The sequence below is a fragment of the Leptodactylus fuscus genome, chromosome 10 (genome assembly GCF_031893055.1).
Source record: "Leptodactylus fuscus isolate aLepFus1 chromosome 10, aLepFus1.hap2, whole genome shotgun sequence".
Lineage (NCBI taxonomy): Eukaryota > Metazoa > Chordata > Amphibia > Anura > Leptodactylidae > Leptodactylus > Leptodactylus fuscus.
This window is the reverse complement of record NC_134274.1, coordinates 20,223,174-20,245,140: the sequence shown is the minus strand read 5'-3', so window position 1 is coordinate 20,245,140 and position 21,967 is coordinate 20,223,174. Positions and strand designations below refer to the sequence as shown.

General features: G+C 44.3%; 1 protein-coding gene across 4 annotated transcripts in view; it reads right to left on the bottom strand.

Annotated features, from left to right (window-relative positions):
- EXOC6 (exocyst complex component 6) overlaps positions 1-21,285 on the bottom strand; it is a 154,345-nt gene extending 133,060 nt beyond the window's left edge. For 2 of the 4 annotated variants that reach the window (XM_075258751.1, XM_075258753.1), the window contains exon 1: positions 21,170-21,285. In XM_075258751.1, the coding sequence (XP_075114852.1) occupies positions 21,170-21,285 (116 nt within the window). Of the gene's footprint in view, positions 1-15,835; positions 15,996-21,169 lie in introns of those variants that run through there. The other 2 variants (XM_075258752.1, XM_075258754.1) reach the window with 1 other exon arrangement.
- Positions 21,286-21,967: the final 682 nt, after the last annotated feature.

Sequence of the window (21,967 nt, the reverse complement as noted above, 5' to 3'; positions counted from 1 at the left end):
AAAAAAAAAAAAAAGTGGAGTCAAGGAGTGAACTCAAAAATGACATGCAAGTAAGTCATGATCTACAGGGAGAGATTACCTGCCATATATTATTCCTAACACTCGCCTCTTGGCTGCTTTTGAGTGGATCTCCATTATAATAGAGCTGTGATGTGTGACTATCATTTAGATAAGGTAGTCTAAGACACACCTCCTGTCTCTTCATTGGTTCACGCTGCCGCTCTCCCACCGTCTCTTCAGCTCTGCCTTCTCGGATTGGCTACTAATGATAACCACAAGCCCATCACCAGGAAGCGAGGACAGGGGCTTGTGGGGGAAGGGAAGGGGATCGAATCTCCCCATGTCTCTACATAGATAATATCACTCTCGCTTGTAATTGGAGCAATTGCAGAAACAACATCAGGCCCATGTAAAAAAATATTTTCATGGTTACATATTATGTGACCCTGTGTTAAAACCTATCGGATTCCCTATAAATGTCAGAAAACCTGGAGAGGGGCATGAGCTGAATTTGGGTGATGTAAGGAATTTGCTTACTTTGGTATAAAGCCGCCTGTACTCTGCCCTGCCACGGATGTTCTCAGGAATGTGCTTACCCCGCTCGGACAGTCATGTGTGAAACTGGTCAGAGGGCAGGCAGCTTCTTTTTTTGTGCAACAGGTGCCATTGGTGAGGATCTCTTAACTTCTTAAATGGAAGGGATTCTGTAGGAGCAATTCGTGAAGTCCAGGGCCCTGTTATCTTACTGACTCCTCACATATGACATCAGACTTATGAAATGATGACGGTCAACTACAAGTCAACCGATTATTATTAGATCCGTCACAAAACTCTAAGGGTAGGTTCACACAGAGTTTTTGGCAAGCAGATTTTGAGGCAGAACCCGCCGCAAAAAAAAAAAAAACCCTCCCAATTCAACTGTATCTTCAGGCGAGATCTGACTTCGAAACGCCTTTGAAATGAATGGGAGGTGGAAGAAAAAAAATAGGCAGTATTAAGAAAAATATTAACCCGCATGTGAAAAACATGAATCAAATTTTTATGTGATGTAGTTGTAGCCGATTAGGGTGAGAACTCACACCTCACCAACTCCCTACGATTCCTGCGTTCCCTGCTGGTCTCTAGTTCCTGCTCCCCCTTTCCACACACAAGAAAGGCTGCTCCGCCCATCAGTGGCTAAAGTGGATCATCACAGTGATCAGTGATTGTCTGATCAGTCACTTCCTGTGTGTGAAGAGGAAGCAGGAAGTAGAATCCAGTGAAAACTTGCCAAGCATTGAATGGGGAGCGGAAGGAACTTTGACTTGTTTTTAGTATTTTACACCCTTCTCAACCTTTTATTCAAAAATGTTATCATTCTGACAATCTCTTTAGAAGGGGTTGTCCGGCCCCAAATCGAATTTTTATACTGATGACCTATCCATAGAGATCTGTGGTGCTCCAACACCCGGACCTCGCACAGATCGCCTGTACTTGCAGCCTCCAGGTACCAGAAGCTGCTAATGAATGGACAGCATGTGAAGGACCGCTCTTACTCAAATAATAGGATCTGCACAGCTGCACCCTCCACTGCATATTGGTGGCTCCGGTAAACTGCAGTGCCACTTCTATTACTTGTGGCTAAAGAGATGATCTGTACAGGGTCGGTGTTGAACCCCGACAGATCATATACTGAAAATTCAATTTGGATCTGGAAAACTCCTTTAAAGGGATTCTACCATTAAACTCCTTTTTTTCTAATTACCATGTCGGAATAGCCTTAAGAAAGGCTATTCATCTCCTACCTTTAGACGTGGTCTCCGCCGCACCGTTCCGTAGAAATACCGGTTTTAACCGGTATGCAAATGAGCTCTCCGCAGCAATGAGGGCGGGCCCCAGCGCTGAAAGGCCGATGAGCGCATCCCCATTGCTGTCTGAGAGCTCTTTCCTGCGCCGCCTCCTTGTTCTGCAGCAACTCCGCCTCTTCTGGCTTCTCTTGCTCTTGTAGTTTTATACAGGAGCATAGAGAGGTCATCCCAAAACGGCCGCCGGCCGGCTTCTGTATTGAACTGCAAGAGTGGCTACTCAAAAATGGCCGCTGGCCATTTTTGGGTAGCCGCTCTTGCAGTTCAATACAGGAGCCGGCCGGCAGCCATTTTGGGGTAGCCGCTCTTGCAGTTCAATACAGGAGCCGGCCGGTGGCCATTTTGGGGTAGCCTTTCTTGCAGTTCAATACAGGAGCCGGCCGGCGGCCATTTTTGGGTAGTCGCTCTTGCAGTTCAATACAGGAGCCGGCCGGCGGCCATTTTGGGATGGCCTCTCTATGCTTCTGTATAGAACTACAAGGGCAAGAGAATCCAGAAGAGGCGGAGTTGCTGCAGAATAAGGATGTGGCGCAGGAAAGAGCTCTCGGGCAGCAATGGGGATGCGCTCATTGGTGTTTCAGCGCTGGGGCCCGCCCTCATTGCTGCGGAGAGCTCATGTGCATACCGGTTAAAACCGGTATTTCTACGGAACGGTGCGGCGGAGACCACGTCTAAAGGTAGGAGACGAATAGCCTTTCTTAAGGCTATTCCGACGTGTTCATTAGAAAAAAAAGGTAGTTTAATGGTAGAATCCCTTTAAGGGAAAAGCAGACACACACTGTGTGTCTACTGTGTGAACAGTACCACACTATTATGCCAAGTGTGCACCCTCTGAACAGCTTTAGCCAATATCTGAACCATTGCAGTCAAGTATCCACCAATTGTAGTATTTGTTAGCAGGCACGAAAACCACTATTGCGCGCACCTCCTACACGTATGATTTATGACGTGTTAAATAAAAGAAAATATAAAAGCCTTTGTACATTATTGCACAGGTTCCATCGCGATCTTTAGTGCTCTCTAGAAAACGCGGATTCTCTAGGGTGGGAAACAGGTGTTTCCAGATGCCGATATTGAATGCTTTATTAACATCCAAGTGCCAAGACTGTGAAACGTAGCGCAAATCCAAACCATATTATCAACAGGATTGAGTGACTAACCAGTAGGAGAATCCTGTATTATTATTATAAGCCGCTAAAGTATGGTTAGCCGCTCCATGCCTGGGGTCAGGGGTGATAATAACCTAATATGTCGCAACGCAGATGGAAATCTAATGGAACAAATCACTAACAGATTGCAATCACACTTCCTTATTGAAAAGGCCCATCAAACAAGGAACAATAAGAATATGTGATGCATGAATAATGGGAGTCGAAATTCAATTTAGGATATGACAGATTTTCTCTTTGCCGTTACCATTGTATTTTTAGAAGTGGCTTATCTAACCCAATGGCGTCTATGTAATGCATGGACGGACTGGGTCACCCAGAGTGACTCACCATGTTGGATCGTCTCCTTTGGCTAGTACTCGCCACTTCTTTGCCTTAGAGCACCATCACATATTGTTGAATAGCGCCACATCACGTCACTACTGACGTCCCCCACCCCAGAGTCGGCTCAAATGAATGGGCCAATGCCAGAGGTTGCGGCTGCCAGGCGGAAGCCGCAGAATCCGCCTGAAGAAAGGGCAGCTTGCTTCTTTTTTTCCGCTATCGGAAAAAAGAACGCTAGTGATCTCCATAGACCATCATTGTAAAAGGGCGGATTATGACGTGGATTCCGCTGTCAAAATCCGCCCCTTTGACCCCGTGTGAACTAGCCCTAAGATGTACGGGACTTCAAAGGGGCTTAATAATTGATGGTCTACTTTTAGGATAGGTCACCAACTGAAAATCAGCATGGATCTGACCATTGGCTTGAAGTGGCTGCAGAGTTTAGAGGCGCACTGCACGCTCTTCACTGCTAACCAAGCACAGTGTGGTATACATGTATAGCGACTGGGCTTGGTATTGTGGCTTCGTCACCTCATCTGGATGGAACAGAGCTACGAGCAGGTCATGTGACCAATGAACATGAAGGAAACACCACTGACTTCGGCCAGCGGATCAACCTGTCCAACCTGATGGATCACATTTTCACCATCAGACAGAAGACTGCCGAGGCTCATCATGGCCATTTGCACTAAATTTTCAAATAAAATTTGTCCAAAATGTCTGAAATTGTCCGTTTTGGATGACTTTTACCTTATATGTACAAACAGCTTCATCCCGCTTCAGACACCTATACGGATGAGTTCACACAGGAGCAAGAACAAAATAGAACAGACATGCTCATTCTTCAGAGTCACCTCGCAAATCCGCCTGAAGACACTCCCTCCTCCCGACTAGGTCCATTCATTTGGGCCTAATCCGGAGCAGAGTGCGCGACTCGATGCCGGTGCACTGCAGTTGCAGCTACCCGTATTTTGGACCGGAACCTGAGTTGGTCTCCGCCTCAGGTTCCGCACCAAAAAGCCCTGTATAAACCCGGCCTAACACTCCTCCCGAGGGCTGAGTGAGCATATTGCTTGTTTCCATATCTGTTACCGTCCTCCAACATGAGTTTAGTATATTGTATATGTGAAACTACTTTCACACTACTGTCGTTACACCTTGTTACTATGATCCATCATGGAATCAGAGCAACGGACTAAACGGCCTGTGTCACCCCCCATTCACTGTAATGTAAAAAATAAGATGGACGCACGTTTCCATCTTGTTTGTTTACTTTTCTAAAGCAAGAGAAAGATGTCCATGTAGGACTTCTATTAGGAGTAAGCAATCCAGGCAAGCAACCACCTATATTTTACGATATAGAGAATGGGGACACAGACAGAAGCTGCACCATCTGCATCAGTCACTCTGTTGGAGTTGCCATCCACTGCTCTAAACCTATGACGGATACGAACAACAGACTTATAATGACGGAAGTGTGAAAGAGGCCTAAGTTTCTAAACTAATGTTTAGAAATATTAATATGAGTCCTCTGCAGATTCCACCTAAAAGCCCTGCAAAGGTCTAGAGGAAAAAAAATTAAAAAAGAGACCTTTTATTTTAGGTAGACTCCACCTTGAAAAACCCATTGAAATCAATGGAAGATGGAAAAAACACTACTTTTTTTTTGCAAAAAAAAAGTGAAGTTTCCAGGTCTATACAGTGTGCCAGGTTAAAAAAAAAAAAAAAAAAGTGTAAATAAAGTGTCAAAAAACATTTCCTGACTTCTGATGCTGGGTTCACACCAGCGTTCGGTCTCCATACTCAGGTTTCCTGTCAGACTGGGTCCGGCCGTGAGCGTTTTATGCTCTTCGCAGCGAAACCTGTTTTTTTTAAACCAGACACAAAGTCCTGCATGTCCGACTTTGTATCCGGTTAAAAAAAAAAAAAACTGAGCACAAAACGCTCACCGGTGGGTTTGAAACATGAATGCAGGTTTCCATTTCGGGCAGGAAACCGAAACCTGTATAAACGGTGACCAGGCGCAGATGTGAACGAGCCCAGAAACAGATTTTTTTTCAGCCTACAAAAAACTATGTGTGAACATAGTCTAAGTAAATTTAGTTATGTAAATAAATATAAAAAAAGAAAAGTGAATATAAAAAAAATATAAAAATAAAACTGAAAAATATGGGAAAAGTGAAATTTAGAGCAGTTCTAAGTGAGGGAATAGAAGCATCATACAGCAGTCTAATATAAATGATGAGCCCTGGAATGGTGCGGGGGTCCTAAAATTCCAAATTTGCAAAGCTTGGCTATAGAACTAGCATTACTATTCTCACTGCAGTATTTGACCCCATCGGGACCATGTATACATTTACTAGTGTGCAGTTTACAACACCCCGCGATGGGGGCAATCACTTCACTGTTATAATCTGAGGCAACATCACTTCCTCAGAAGGAGTTTGGTAACCTCGCCGAGCCCCATCCCATGTTTAACTGACTTCCTTAGTAAGATTTAATCGCACTGAAATGGCTTGTGCTGTAGCAGTAAGGGGATATAGATGTGTCTTATCGTCCTCTATATTACATGTATTTGCTTGTGTAAAGATGTTATCAGCAAGGAGTTCTGTGAGAAGGTCTTTATCTCCAGAGCAGGCACCAAGTTAAGTAAGCGTTGGGAGTCAATCAGTGGTCAAATACTGCCCAATAAGTCACAGGCAGGATATCCCTCCTGATATCACCCGCTTCCTTCTCACTTTCTTGCCAGGCGTGGTAAAGCAGAATTAACCCTTGGGCCAGGCTGATATGGGGCAATGATGTGGCTTTTTGTTTTTTTTGCAGTGAAAATTTATGATGTCCCATATATATCTTGCGTTACCTAAAATGTGAAGTTTTCAGTTGGTGTCAGACTATGTTGTGGTCTACATCAGTGGTTTGGCTTTGTGCACATCATGTTAAGACCCTACATTAGGGGGTTGTAGCAAATGGATCGGTCCAGTATACATTATCACATCCTTTGTTCCAGCATTATATAATCTAAGACTACAATATTCCGCTACTTTTATATGTAAGACTAAATTCCAAAAGGGACTGATTGGTGGTGCCCGCCTGGTAGGAGCATTTGTGATCAAGGTTATTGAGGTCTACTGGTATCATGATCATATCTCAGTTCACAAAGATCAGTAAAACATCTATGGATTGGAGCAGCTGTGGTCACAAGTCAAAGATTGACTATGGTTTGACTATTGCAAAACCACCATGGATACCATGCTTGTGCAGTGCACAGTTCATGGTTTTCACTGAAACTAGTACCTTTAAACTTGTATTCAAGTCTGAAGTAACTTGACCGACCGAAGTTTTATGTTTTTTTGGCTACAATTTTCTCTTCTACCTTTCGTATTATGCTTTGACTTTTGACCACAGCTACTTACAGTATGCCTGCAGAGGTTTTGACAGTCATGCATTATGAGATATGACCTTGGAAATAGTAGACCTTGACACACCCATGAACTTGGGCCATAGATGCCCCTACCAGGTTCACACCAACAATTAGTCCCTTTTGGAACTTAGGTCAGTTCTACATATTCTATCATAAAACAGACTTTTAGGATAGCACAATAACGCTGAGTTCACACAGACTAATTTTTACTTGCCACAAACAACCTGTGGACAAGAATGGTGCACTGTTTTGGAAAGAAAGCCATGCTTTCTATTCTTGCACAACCTCTTTAAAGGGGCTGTCCAGGATTGGAAAAGGTTTTTTTTCCCCCCACAATTAATACTACTCCCGTCTAGATCTATTTGCTTGAAAGGCAAGATATGTAATACCAGACATAATCCATGAACAAGTGTGGCACTCTTTTTGGGGGATGGTGGGGCAACCTCCATTTTCCTTTTATTTTGGACAACCCCTAAATCAAAGGTATGCCTTTAAATGATGCCTCTAGGGCATTATTTAAAGGGGTTGTCCATGAGTTATGATTTTTATAGCCTATTCTTAGCGCCCACACTGATCAGCTTTATGAAGCCATTTTCAGCACCCGTACTATGAACAACGTTGGGTTGGAAGCAGTTTGGCTACAGCCCCTGTATAGTGGTCAGCTGAAGCTCCCACTGACTCCTGCTTCCAGACCTGTGTTGTGTATAGTATGGCACCAGAAGCGACTCTGTACAGCTGATCAGTGAGGGGCCGACAACCCGGTTATGTTCACGCTATACAAAGTAATTACTGTGATACTAGAAAACCCACAAACAGTTTTTGGAAGGAATCAGCCATATCTTTCTACTCTCTCCAACCATATTAACCATAGTACAGGCATGATGTGTTTTGCACCACTACAGAACTCAATTTTTCCAGGAATTATTGCCACCACTGAGGACAAAGTTGCTTCTGCCATGTGTAGGCGGTGTATGTCAACCCAAAAATTACTTAAACTTCTGACCTATAGTAATTATATGATGCCAGACCATGTTGTGAAAGAGTATGCTACAGCGTCATGATCCCTATTATATGAAAACATGTTAGTGCACATGCAGCACCGCTCCTATACAAATAATAGGATTGGTGCTGCAATTCCCCGGAAGGACCTACTTGCATACAAGCGCACTTGCTCTTCGTCCACTAGCAGCGAGCTTTCTGTGACAGCTGATCTGTTTGGGGGTCCGGTTGTTGGATCCCAACAGATCACATGCAGATAGCCCTATGAGCTGGTCTTCTGGAGAGGTTTCAATATACTGACTGTGGACACAATTTGCAAAAAAATTTGGTGAAGCAAAAACCTAAAAAACAAGTACAATATAAAAATGATTTCCTGAAAAGCAGGTAATATTATCCCGAAATATTTTTTCCTCCGTTATATTCATTCCCTGCTACCCACCCATGAAACTCGGAAAAAAACAACAGATGGTACTGGGCGATGAAGCGTGAACATGACGTGGTAGAAATCCTCCCTGTGCTATTGTTACTAGAAGGTTACAACAATACTGGTGGTGCAGCTGGAGGAACAGACACGTCACATTGTACGGAGCAGAACAGGTGTCTATCCAGAGGGCTCAGGACTATCCTCTAGCCCTGCAGGCTCTTGCAGTGCGTAATAAATGTTAAGGCTCTGTTCACATAGCACACTTTGGTGCAAATTTTGCAATTTTATACAAAATGTTCTCCCACAATACTATATATCATGCTTTATAACATGCTACCTGCAGATCACACTATATTTTTCATGTGATAGGTTCCCTTTAAAACAAGCGCTGCAGAATATGTCGGCGCTATACAGATAAAGGTGATGGAAAATAACTTCTGCCAGTAATCCAGTCATTTCTATGACTGAAGTCCTGGAAATACCCTTTTGGCTGCAGCCGGAAGGATCCAGACGCTGTAAATATTCCCTGTTTACAGTGGTCTTGAAGGGAAGTACATGCCGGCCTTCGGGACGCAGACTGTACATTTTAGGATTAAGCAAGTATTCGCATCATAGATATATATGGCTTAGCCAAAAACGTTCTCTGGAACCTGCACCTATGTCCAAAACATGGGGTGTCTTCAGAGGCCAGAGTATAATAAGCAGAGACCCAGAAGAGGTGAGTGTCAGTGTTACTCACCTCCTCTGGGCTCCAGCGCTGCTCCCCGTGCTCTGCCGGCCTCCAGAGAGGATGTCAGGGACTGCTGAGGCCTATGATTGAGTCTCACTGGTCACATAGGTCACCTGGCATAATGGCACTATGATCTTAGGAGTCTTTATGCCACATGAACCAAGAGACTGGGCCCCAGTGGTCTGTCATCTCTGGAGGCCAGGAGAGCACGTGAAGAAGCGCTGGAGCCCAGGAAGGTGAGTAACACTTACTAACCTCTTATGGGCCTCCGTTTATTATGCTCGAGGGTCTGAAGGCAACCCAAGCCTGTAATAGTTGTTTGTGGGTGACGAACCCCACAAGTTACCATCAGGGGTGGTGGGGGCTCTCACTATGGCACGCACCCCCGGGGATACCTGGACCATGCCGCGCCTTGGGAACCACTGGCCTACACTACTCTTCTTGAAGAACTGACACTATGAACAATCTCCTTTATTATACAACTACAGGGGTGTCTGACCAGTGGGGCCCCACAATCACTATAACAGGGGTCCCATGTCTTAAATGCAGCAGCAGTCGGACATACTGCATCCTTCAGAATCTATAGACTGCCAAAAATAGCCCTCGGCGATGTCCGCCAGCCCTACAGACTTAGCACATATAAGTCGATTCATTCAAAACAAGGGACATGGGGCCCCGATGCCTTTGTATTTGGTTGGGTTCACAGTGGCGGAGACCTCATGTCTGGAAAAGTTGCAAAGTAAAAAAAAAAGTGCTTATGCAAAAATGTGGAAGTCTGAAAACTGGCGTATATACCGACATAAATCTATGGGGGAGATTTCTGAAGATTGGAGTTTTTATGACAAGGCGCACACCTCCAGCGAGCCATGTGCCTGCACTGGAATCTAGACCAACCCAAAGCTGGTGAAGATTTCAGGAATCCGCCCCTTTAAGAAGTTATGTGGATCACTGTGTGTCCATCAGCGAAACTGAAGCAAGCCGTGGATTTCCATGGTAGCGTCCACGGAAGGCGAAATGTAGTATTACACAACAGGACACAGCTATTCTATCGATTGCCCTCCCAATAAGTTTAATAGCAGAGGTTATAGGTCACAGATCCCCAGCGATAACATCTTCTGATAGGTAACTGTGGCTTGTGGACAAGATGGGGCGCCCAGTACTTACACAGGCCGTGCATTATTCTCCAGAACAAGGGTTAATCTGTACTCGGCACCCAGTATATGCAATGGCTACGATAATAAACACGGTTAATTATAGCGGCCGACAAGACGACTATTGTACTGGATGGAGCGCAGCCCGAGGAGGACGCTTATGGAACGTCACATGAGCAGGCGGCATTTACTGCTGACAGAATGACTATTTCATGTGGTTACAATTCACCACATAAATGAGATGGATTCTCAGTACGCTGGAGACACAGAGTATACCGTCAGCCAAGAAGATGACAAAATGACATTACAATCATTGGATAATGCGATTTATACAAGACTGCCTCATCATCGGCCACTTCAACTAAGTGGTGAGGATAAGAAAGGACTGTCTTATAGTTAACTCTTTATTTCAAGCGTTACCTGTATATCACTTAAAGGGGTTATCCAGGACTTAGGATTTTAGGGCCTAGTCTTAGGATATGCCAATAGAGAGCAGAGGCTCTGCTACCATTCCTGACAAACAGGGCCGAAAGCAGTGAACAGAGGAGAGTGACTATGGGGAGAGTGACTGAGCACGTGTGTCCACCAGCACTCAGCTCATCAGGTGGACGTGCACATTGCTATACAATCTGATCACCAGGTGGCGCCATACTATGGAAGTAAATGCCATGACGCTTCACTGGATCACCATTTTAATAGCACATAAATGGCAAAACTTGTTTTAAAGTGAAATGGGATGTAAAGAGGTTCATCCGAGACTTAAAATCTTGACAACTTACAACGGGCACTATTGGGGCAAGCAAGTCCACTTAGTACTTAGCTCATATCCAATAAGATGAGGGGCCAAAGACTTAGAGGCCAATTCCTCAGTGTGAACAGCATAGAAGACCTTGGCGACTATACACCGTTCCACTAACCTTTCTTTTACTTGGGCATCTCATATACACCCAAACATCAAGGACTCTCTCCGGTAAGAGGCGCTCGATGACAATGCCAGGCCTAGACTCAATAATATTAAGCAAAAGTCACGGTTTTCTTTGCTACAGCGAGGATAAACATTTCCCGTGTTAATACAAGTCAGCAGCCGTGAATGGCACCTTCTATTATTAAACATACGATACTCGACGACTTCAGGATTACGCTGGTGTGAACCAAGTCTGAGAATGGATATGACAGCGATGGGGAAGACGACCTGTAAACAAAGGTGAGTAACAAAAGCAACAAGAGATCCGGCAGTCAATACAAGGTGGAGACGCTGGCACCTGTCCGGGCACCGCACCACACCCCTCTACAAGACCAGATAATAAGAGGCCATAAAAGTTTCTCAAGATGTACAAAAGATCTGACATCAGATCAAAAATACATTAGAAAAATAATATAATATAATATAAACATAAAATAGAATAAAAACCTTCTCATCGCACAGAAGATGTTATAGCTAGAGATGGACGAACTATACAAGATTGGTTGGACAGCTTGGACAGAATCAGAAGTGACATTATTATACTATGAGGTCTCTTCGGTGTCATAACATCACACACATGTGACTGCTGTGGCCCAATCACAGACCTCAGCAGTGACCCCGGGACATGACATCATCAGGAGAATGCTGGACGCCACAATCAGGCCCAAAAAACATGAGGGAAGGAGGATAGAAATGGGGCTTCCATCTCCCCTGGTCCTCACCAGAGTATAAGAACTGACCTCAGTGCATGTTAGCGTGGCTATCTCTGGTTACAATACTATATAACAGCTCATGAGTATATACCACCTACTAAGAGGATACAAGATATAAATACCTGAATATGGTGAATCAGTACATTAGGTGGAGGGACCAACTCAGGTCATAAGAAACGTATCAAGGCATCTCTAGTACTATATATTATCTACCATATATAAGAATATAATATGTACTGCTACTATGTATGTATACACTATATACTCTAGTACTATATATTATCTACAATATATAAGAATATAATATGTACTGCTACTATATATGTATACACTATATACTCCTACCGACTCCTACCACCACCAAGCCTGGCTAAGCCACCCGAGCAAACCAGACATTCACCAACCAAACAACAGCCAACCACCAAACCAAAAACACCAACAGATGATAACCAAGGCCGAAATAAAGGCGACCACAGAGGCAAACAGAGAGCGGTACATTGAAGAATGGAGAAACGAAATAAATAACTCCAAGAAACTCACCGTGTACCAATCCCTACAAAGGGACTACACCATGGCCACCTACCTGGAGAGAATACGCCACCCCAAGCACAGATAGACCCTGAGCCGGTACAGACTGAGCGCCCACAACCTAGAGATAGAGACGGGGCAATACAGGCAGACGTACAAGCCACGGGAGAAGAGACTGTGCCAGCACTGTGACCAGGGGGCCCTAGAAGACGAGACCCACTTCCTGCTACACTGCACCAAATACTCAGCTGTGAGGGCCGTCTACTACCAAAGACTCTCTGCCTACATCCCAGACTTCATATCTGCAGACGAGAAGAGGAAACTCTACATCCTACTGGGAGAAGAAGAGGCCACTGTGGAGATCGCTGCCCAATACGTGTCCAGCTGTCACCAAATAAGAGGAAGATGAGACTCCACGGACTGTTATATTTATCCCAAAACACCCGCCCCACCCCACCCCACCCCACCTCCCCATATAGCAGTCACCAACGAAGAGGAAGATGAGACTCCACGGACTGTTATACCCCAAACCAACCGCCCCGCCCCACCCCACCTCCCCATATAGCAGTCACCAACGAAGAGGAAGATGAGACTCCATGGACTGTTATACCCCAAACCACCCACACCACCCCCACCACTCACCCACCCGAGTCCAACTCCCCCCCCCCCACACTCTACTAGCTTTGGCAATGCCAAATATCTATTCGGACGTGCCAATAAAGCTTTTTGATTTGATTTGATTACTCTAGTACTATATATTATGTGTTATATAGCACTATTATATATGCATACACTATATATGGTATATATATATATATATATATATACACACACACACACATATACACACACTGCTATACATGTGCACAGTATTACTCTAGCACCATGTATTAAATATGCTATATACTGCTACTATAAATGTGTACACTATATTGTCTAGTGCTATATAGTATCTATATGAATATGCTATATACTGCTATTATACATGTATACACTATATACTCTAGTGCTACATAGTACCTATATGATTGTGCTATATACATGTATACAGTATATACTCTAGTAATACATACTACTTATATGGTTATGCTATATACATGTATACACTATATACTCTAGTACTACACAGTACCTATATGGGAAGAATATGCAAATCTGTCTCCCAAGATGTAAACAGGGAGACAGTGCCTCTGTAATGCCGCCCTCTATGGGAAGCACCCTGAACATCATGCCCGACTTTCCCAGAAGTCTTTACTGCATAATGTGGGGTTATACCCAAATCAATTTCTCACCTACGGACGGCACCTGAAAAGGTGGTCTCTCCCTAAGGATGGGCGTTATCCCAGTACCTATATGGTTATACTATATACATGTATACACTATATACTCTAGTACTACAAAGTACCTATATGGTTATGCTATATACATGTATACACTAGTACTACATAGTACCTATATGGAAAAATTGTCAAAAGACAGGATCACCATAAAAATATTGTATTTATTAGTAATCAAATATAAAAACATCAAAATTATAGTTCATATAAATATCAAAGATACTGTCTAGATATAGGAGGAGCAACACACCACAAAATACAGTGAGTGGCAGCAACAATAGACAGTAATATATAAACATGCAAAAGTGTAACAAAGTGTATAAAACAGTAATATTATAATAATGTGTCAGCTAGCTGAAGAATATATGTACAATACAGTATATAGTAGCAATATCCCGTAATAGAGATAGAAGTCAGTGTAGGTGTATAAGGGGATACACACATGTAGCCGTATACACAAGTGACAGCATGGGAGCTAAATAATGGAGTGAGTGCAAGGCTGAAAAGATATTACACGTGAGGCAGGACACAAAGATTAACAAACTAACAAATGAAAGACTTGGAACACAATATATTGCAGAAATAATAGTGAGTATGCCTACCAATGATCGGAACACCTGACGCACGTTTCACCACTGATGGCTTCGTCAGGGTCCGTGGTGAAACGCGCGTCGGGCATTCCGATAATTGGTAGGCATATTCACTATTATTTCTGCAATATATTGTGTTCCAAGTCTTCCATTTGTTAATCTTTGTGTCCTGCCTCACTTGTAATGTCTTTTCAGCCTTGCACTTACTCCATTATTTAGCTCCCATGCTGTCAATTGTGTATACGGCTACCTGTGTGTATCCCCTTATGCACCTACACTGACTTCTATCTCTATAAGCGGTATTGCTACTATATATATATATTGTACATATATTCTTCAGCTTGCTGACACATTATTATAATATTACTGTTTTATACTCTTTGTAAGGGGGCGTTCACACTACCGTCGGTGTCCGACATGTAGTGTCCGCTGTGTATTGCAGTGTTGCATGCAGGGTTCTTCTGTCCGCTTGAGAAGTCGGACATCTTCTCTTGCGGACAGGAAAGGACGGGCACGGAGTGCAAAAGAACGCACCCGATGCCCATTCAAGTGAATGACAGGTGTCACGGACACATCTAGTGTCCGCTCCTAGTGTCCGTGACAGATTTTGAGCGGACACTAGGAGCGGACACTACATGTCGGACACCGACGGTAGTGTGAACGCTCCCTTACACGTTTGCATGTTTATATATTACTGTCTATTGTTGCCGCCACTCACTGTATTTTGTGGTGTGTTGCTCCTCCTATATCTAGCCAGTATTTTTGATATTTATATGAACCACTATGTTTTTTTTTATATTTGATTACTAATAAATACAATATTTTTATGGTGATCCTGTCTTTTGACAATTGTTTCTTATCAGTAATTGGGTTTTCACCTTTATCTAAGCCTTTGTTTGCTTTTGTCGTCATTCATACTACCTATATGATTCCTATATACCATGTATACACTAGTACTACATAGTACCTATATGATTCCTATATACACTATATATACTAGTACTACATAGTACCTATATGATTCCTATATACACTAGTACTACATAGTACCTATATGATTCCTATATACCATGTATACACTAGTACTACATAGTACCTATATGATTCCTATATACACTAGTACTACATAGTACCTATATGATTCCTATATACACTATATACACTAGTACTACAAAGTACCTATATGGTTATACTATATACATGTATACACTATATACTCTAGTACTATACAGCACCTATATGATTATGCCATATATTGCTCTTATACCCTTGTGTGTGTCCTAGGACATGTATACCACAGTATGACATTGTATACATATACAGTATATACACATCCAGTCTCTGCAGGCTAGCAGCTAGAATAACGCAGAGCAGTGTGAGCACAGGTCACACGATGCTACAGCCCGCAGTATGACAGGAGTAAACAATGGGGCGGTCAGGGCGATGCATGGCCGGGGCAGGGGGATACATGGCCGGGGCACAAGGATGCATGGCCGGGGCAGGGGGATGCAGGGCCGGGGGTGTCAGGACCACTGTCAGGCCGGTGTGGGAGGGGGAGAGACAAAGGAGGAAATCCGATCCTGCGACGAATCAATGAGCCGTCATTCACCTGGAGCCCTCCCTCCTTCCCCGGCCTCTTACCGGAGCGTAGGCCCCACGCAGGCCGTGTCCGTGCTCTCTATCTCCTGCAGGATCCTCTCGTGCTCGGTGACGCTCTCCAGGCTCTCGCCTTCCGCCATCTTGCAGAGATTATTAGGTGGCCCGGGCTGCCGGTGACAGGCTGCGGTGACTGCTGGATAGGAGGTAGAGCGATGCCAGCAGCTGCCGCTAGGGGGCCCGGGCTGCCGGTGATGAGAGAGCGGAGAAATCCCGCCAATAGCCGCAAGAGGTCACTAGAGCAGCAGTGAGGAGACTGAGCGCGGACAGGTAGAGCTGTGAGGTAATAACGTGAGGGGACACCATGGCCGGGCTCCTCTCCCCTGAGGGGGCTGCTCACAAAACTCTGCCCAAAACGCCATTTATAATGTTGGAGCAGAAGGTCTGACTCCCTAAGTATCCATACAGCCCAAAGGTCGATGGCAAGGTGCCAAAATCTTTGCAATATGATTGAGATTTCTTCTGAGGGGAATGTGCAGCGTCAAAATCTGTCCCAAATGAAGCAGCTGCTGCTCAGTCCTGAGTTGTTACCCCTCGCTCTACACCTTTTCTATCCCAAAAAGTTGCTGAAACCTATTGGGCATATTCTTGTCGACAGAATTTCCGCCATAAAGGACTTGGTAAGTTTCCCCTTTTTCAGGTAGGAACGTTACAGGAAGGAGTGTACCCCAAAATGTTACCTCAGGATTGGAAGCAATGATTGACGAGGAATTCAGAGCTGACTATGGGGCGGATTCCTTCTCAAACTTAGCCCCAAATTCCTTCTGGAAGATACCGTGTGTTGTTTTCAATAGGAGACAATGGTGGACGCGTTTTTTTTTCGGGACGCTAAACCTTGCTCGACCTTGCGGCAGATTCTGAGCCCACAGCACGAGGATCACACTAATAATCCCCATTGTTATCGGCGTGGAAGGGAAGCCATTTGTACAGCAGCGCTAGATGTCACAGATCAGCCCCATGCAATTGAATGGGACTGAGCTACGACTCAAACTCGACTTCTTATGAGATGTCAATCAGAAACTGCTGAATGAGACCCCAACTGATCTTAAACCCTTTAAGATTAAGGCTCCATGTGGCGTCCCGCGGCAAAAAAGCGCTACGGGTTAAACTGTGGCGGCAACGCATCGCGGTTCTTCCCGCAGCGCTTTAGACAGAAAGTTCGTCTACATTTCAATTATACCTGTGGGAAAACTGCCAGCATTTCTGTAGGTATAATTGACACGTGTCTGCAGCGTGGTTTTTACCACAAAGTGGTCATGGGAATTACTATAATCTCATCCACTTTGCCTTGACTGTAAAATGCCGCCATTTTTCCAGTGGTGTTTATGCCACATGGGGCCCCGTCTTATTCAATAGCCGCTCCTATTACTCCAAGAGCAGCGTCCTCTAGCACCCCGAGGCTGCTGCAGCTGCTGATCTGTGCAGGGTCCAGATATCAGACCCCACAGATACATTCTATCTTGTGGTTATCATTCTGAAAATTCAATTTAGGGCTGGAAAACCCCATTTAAAGGGATTCTATAATTAAAAAAAAAAAATTTCTGCCTACCACGTAGGAATAGCCTTAACAAAGGCTATTCTTCTCCTAACTTTAGATGTCTTCTCCATGCCGCCATTCGGTAGAAATCCCGGTTTTCGTCGGTATGCAAATGAGTTCTCTTGCAGCACTGGGGGCAGTCCCCAGCGCTCAAGTAGCACTGGGAGCATCCCCAATGCTGCGAGAGAACTCTCCGGCGACGCCTCCCATCTTCTTCAGGAATGTCCTCTTCACGCATCTCCTTCCGGCGTAGGCGGTCAAATCACATGAAAATGGCTGCTTACTTACTGTGGGCATGTGCAGTCGGCTCTGCCCGAGGCCTACAAGTTTGACCGCCTGCGCCGGAAGAAGACGTTCCTGAAGAAGATGGAGGCGTCGCTGGAGAGTTCTCTTGCAACATTGGGGATGCCCCCAGTGCTGTTTGAGCTCCAGAGCCCGCACCCAGTGCTGCGAGAGAAGGCATACCGACAAAAAACGGGATTTCTACCGAACGACGGCACAGAGAAGACATCTAGAGGTAGGAGAAGAATAGCCTTTCTTAAGGCAATTCCTATGTGGTAGGCAGAAAAAATTGTGTTTTAATGATAGGATCCCTTTAAGCAGAACCCATATGACATTGTAGAGAATTCTGCAGTGCAGCGATATTTCTATACCCATGATCAGTCGGGGACTTATTACTCTGCAGCACATATTGGCCTCACATTGAGATCACAGCGGGGTAAATGAGAGAGGAGCAATTCTCTGTAACAAAACTATGCAGAACTTATTCCGTATGGAATATTAGGACAAAATATATCGATCTATGCATTGTATCATCCACAAGATGTCAGTGTTGACATCTTGTAATCCAGCATACTGCAGAATAAGACCAGCATATGAAATGTAAGTCTAGGGCTCCATACACACAATCACAATTGCGGATAAATTCATTTCTATGGTCTCATACGGACGTCTGCAGTTTTTATGGCTGGGTGTCCGGGCTGCAGAAAAGAGCCATAAGTTATGAATCATGTCCTACTCTTAGGCCCGATTCACATCTGCGTTCGATATTCCGTTCGGGGGTCTCCAAGTGGACTCCCTGAACGGGAAAAAGTGGTGAGCAATGAAGGACGTCATAAACTATAATGGGGTCCGTGTGTTTTCCACGCAGTGTCCGCATGAGTCATGCGGAGAGAAAAGTGCTGCTTGAAGTATTTTTCTCTCCACATGATTCATGCACACACAGCGTGGAAAACACACAGACCCCATTATAGTCTATGAGGGCTGTATGGTTTCTTAGCTCACTGCTTTTCAATGCATATAGGTTTCCGTTCTGGGGTCCCCAAGTGGACTCCCCAAACGCAGATGTGACCCGAGCCTGAGTCGTGGATAATTGTAGGGAGTCCGTAATTGTGGATGATACACGGACATGTTCTTTGAGGATCAGTATTGGCGGACAGTAAATACCACTACGGGCATGTGCAGGAGGGTTTAGTAAATTCCTCTCTATCGCTAAATTCACACTGGCGTTGGTCTCGCCGTCGTTGCCGCACTAATGATAGGTAGTTAATATTAGGTAGATAACCTCTATAAAGCTGGGGTCGCACAACGGAAAATTAAGAGAAATTTGAGGTGGACATTCACTTCAGATTCTTCTTTATTTTCTGGCCCTTTGCCTTTCTGCTCCGGCTTTCCCTCTCTGACTTTCATCTTAACCTCGAGCCATCCTATATTACTTTACAATACATAGTATTACTTGAATACTGAATGTCAGAAGTATGCGGTTACTTTATGTCATGAATTTCTTGGACGGGATGTGATATTACAGACTGCTAAAAAATTAAAATGACACAAAAAACGCTAAAATAGACTGTAGGGACGTAAATGGGTATATTCACATTTATTGCAGAAATTGCTCTGACTGAAAACCAGCTCCATTCATGTAAGGGGTGTTGATTCTGCATCAGGCACACGGAGTTCTGCAAACCCTATTCAGATTAATAGGATAGTTGTGAAAACAAAATCTGTCCTGTGGGTATCACCCAAAGAGTTAGATGGGAGCTCAAGCACTTAAATAGTTAATGCTCCTCGGACTACATCACATAGCCACTATATAGGGTACGGGATGTGCTTTTACTTGGAGTCCCTATATGTGGCCTTATATACTAGTACTTTTTATGACTGTTTTTATTGCTAGTGTGGATACATGCCTAGTTCAGGAACCTGGTGATTTACAAGTTGCTATCCCTACCTGATTAGGTAAGGTTGTCACTGACCACGGCCGCTGCCATCTTGGAGGAGAACTCTCATCATTGTCACTTATTATGCTGTACCATACCCATAGTGTAAGTCCTCACTCATCTCTTACAATTTGCCTATTACAGCCTATAAATTATCCTTTCGGTGTTTTACTTGTAATTGATGACCTGAAAGGGGTTGAGCAGGAATTACAGGTTTCTGCAAGGACACTGTGAAAGGTTAAAAAAAAAACAAAAAAAACACACACTCGGACCCTGTCCATGGTGCTCTGGTGTCTCCTGCCACTGTCTGGTTCCAGAGCACCCCGGTGGTTGTTCCAGTGGAAGCCCTCACTGTACATGACCGCTGAGGCCAATCGGCGGCCTAAGGAAAGGAACCAGGACAGCACAGGTGACATATGTGAGTGACTTCCCGATTCTTTTCCTTAGTCTGCTGAGGTCACTAATTGGTCACGTTCATTGAGGACTTCTGCTGGAACAAGCCTCAGAGCACCACAAGACCAGAAAGTGCTATGAGACACCGGGGACAGGTGATAATGAAGGGGGTAGGGGGGGGAATCACCTTCCATGGCCTCCTGGCAGAAATCCGTAATTCCGGGACAACTTCTTTAAGATAGGTAATCTGTTAAAGATCGGCATGGGTCCTATACTTAGGCTCCCAGCTTTTTGAAGAGTCTGCAGCATTTGGGTGAGCACTGCAGCCTCTAAACTAGTTATCAAGCACAGCCCCATACATTTATACAGTATGCTTGGTACAAATTGGTATCACAGTTCAGCTCATTCACTTGATGGGGTAGGTCATCGATTTAACAGTCCCAGAAATCCCCTTTAAGTGCCCCTTCACACGGAGTATACGCTCGCTGATTCTGAACGTGTAGTATGTTCCGAATCAGCGGCGTTAAAACAGATCCCATTGCTTTCTATGGGAGCCGGCATACATGCGCTCCCCATAGAAATGAATGGGCTGCTCCCCCCCCCCCCCCTTATTGCTTTCAATGTGTAGCGCGCGTGAGCTGGCACACATTGAAGTGAATGGGATCTGTTTTGAGCGCTCACACTCTGACATGTGTATACTTTTCTGAATGTGCGGCGCGTTACTCCGTGGGAACGGAGCCTAAGGGGCCATTCACACAACGAAAAATGAGGAGGGATTCCTCTTCATATTCCAGTTGCCGGCTTTTTGCCACTGATTTAACCCAGGTGAATGGGAGTCTCAAGCCAAGTCCTGCACAGCAAGATCGAGCAGGACACTTATCTTTTTAATCTCCTGCTGTGATCTGGGAAGAATCTGCCCCCAAATCAGCATCAAATTCCTACATGTGAACAGCCCTGGAGTAATTTCTCCTTCATTTTTCATCCACCGATACCTGCATTGGCATTCATTTTGGTGCAGAAAATATGACAAAATCCAAATTTAAAAAAATCTGTGTTGTGTTGGTAAAAGAACTAGGGAGAGATAACATTAGACAATGTCAGACTGTATTAAGAATAGTATTGATGAGTTCAGGATACACACAGTTAATGTATAAAATAAAAGCATTTTACCTTAGCGTAGATCCCAGGGGCAGCTCCAGGGTCTCGATCTCCGCACACGCTTTCTCATATATTTTTTCTCCATTAAGTTCCTCTAGCTGCATTTCAGCTTTGCTGACCGCTGCCATAGTTCTGGATCATGAAATATCCTCAACTGGAGATTTGTATTTTGTTTTTACTAAAAAATAATGTTTACGCAGCAAAAAAGGCAGAATAATTTGTTGCTCTGACCTGACCTTTAAAAAAAAGCTGAATACGGACTTATAGGAACAAACAAAGGAAACCTGGTTGTAGATAACAAAGTACAGGCAGCAAACATGACTGATAGATACATGCACAGCTGATGATGTACAGGAGAGGAGCTCAGAAATTTTTCCACTTTGGATTTGCAATATGTTTTATAATACCCTGCAAAAATGTCCCAGCCCATGTGGGTTGTTCAAGTCTCACAAAATTTTGGGCATTTAAGTTGAGTATTAGGGGACTTAATGCCCCACTATATATTGATCTCCTTCGAGGATTCAGTGGTGGAAATTACTAAAATAGGCATAAAAAAGTGGCATGTTTTTTGTCATTTGTGCCATGTTCTGCATTCTAAGACCTGCTCACAACATTTTAGAAAAGTGGGCGCAGTAAGATGGAGATGGGACGGGGACACCTCAGCCCAAGAGATTTAATGGCATGAGTGAGACCCTATTCACATCTACGTTCGGATTTCCGTTCAGGGATGTCCGCTTGGGAACCCCCCAAACGGAAACTTATGCGCATAAAAAAAGCAGTTACCAAAGGAAACCCACAGACCTCATAGAC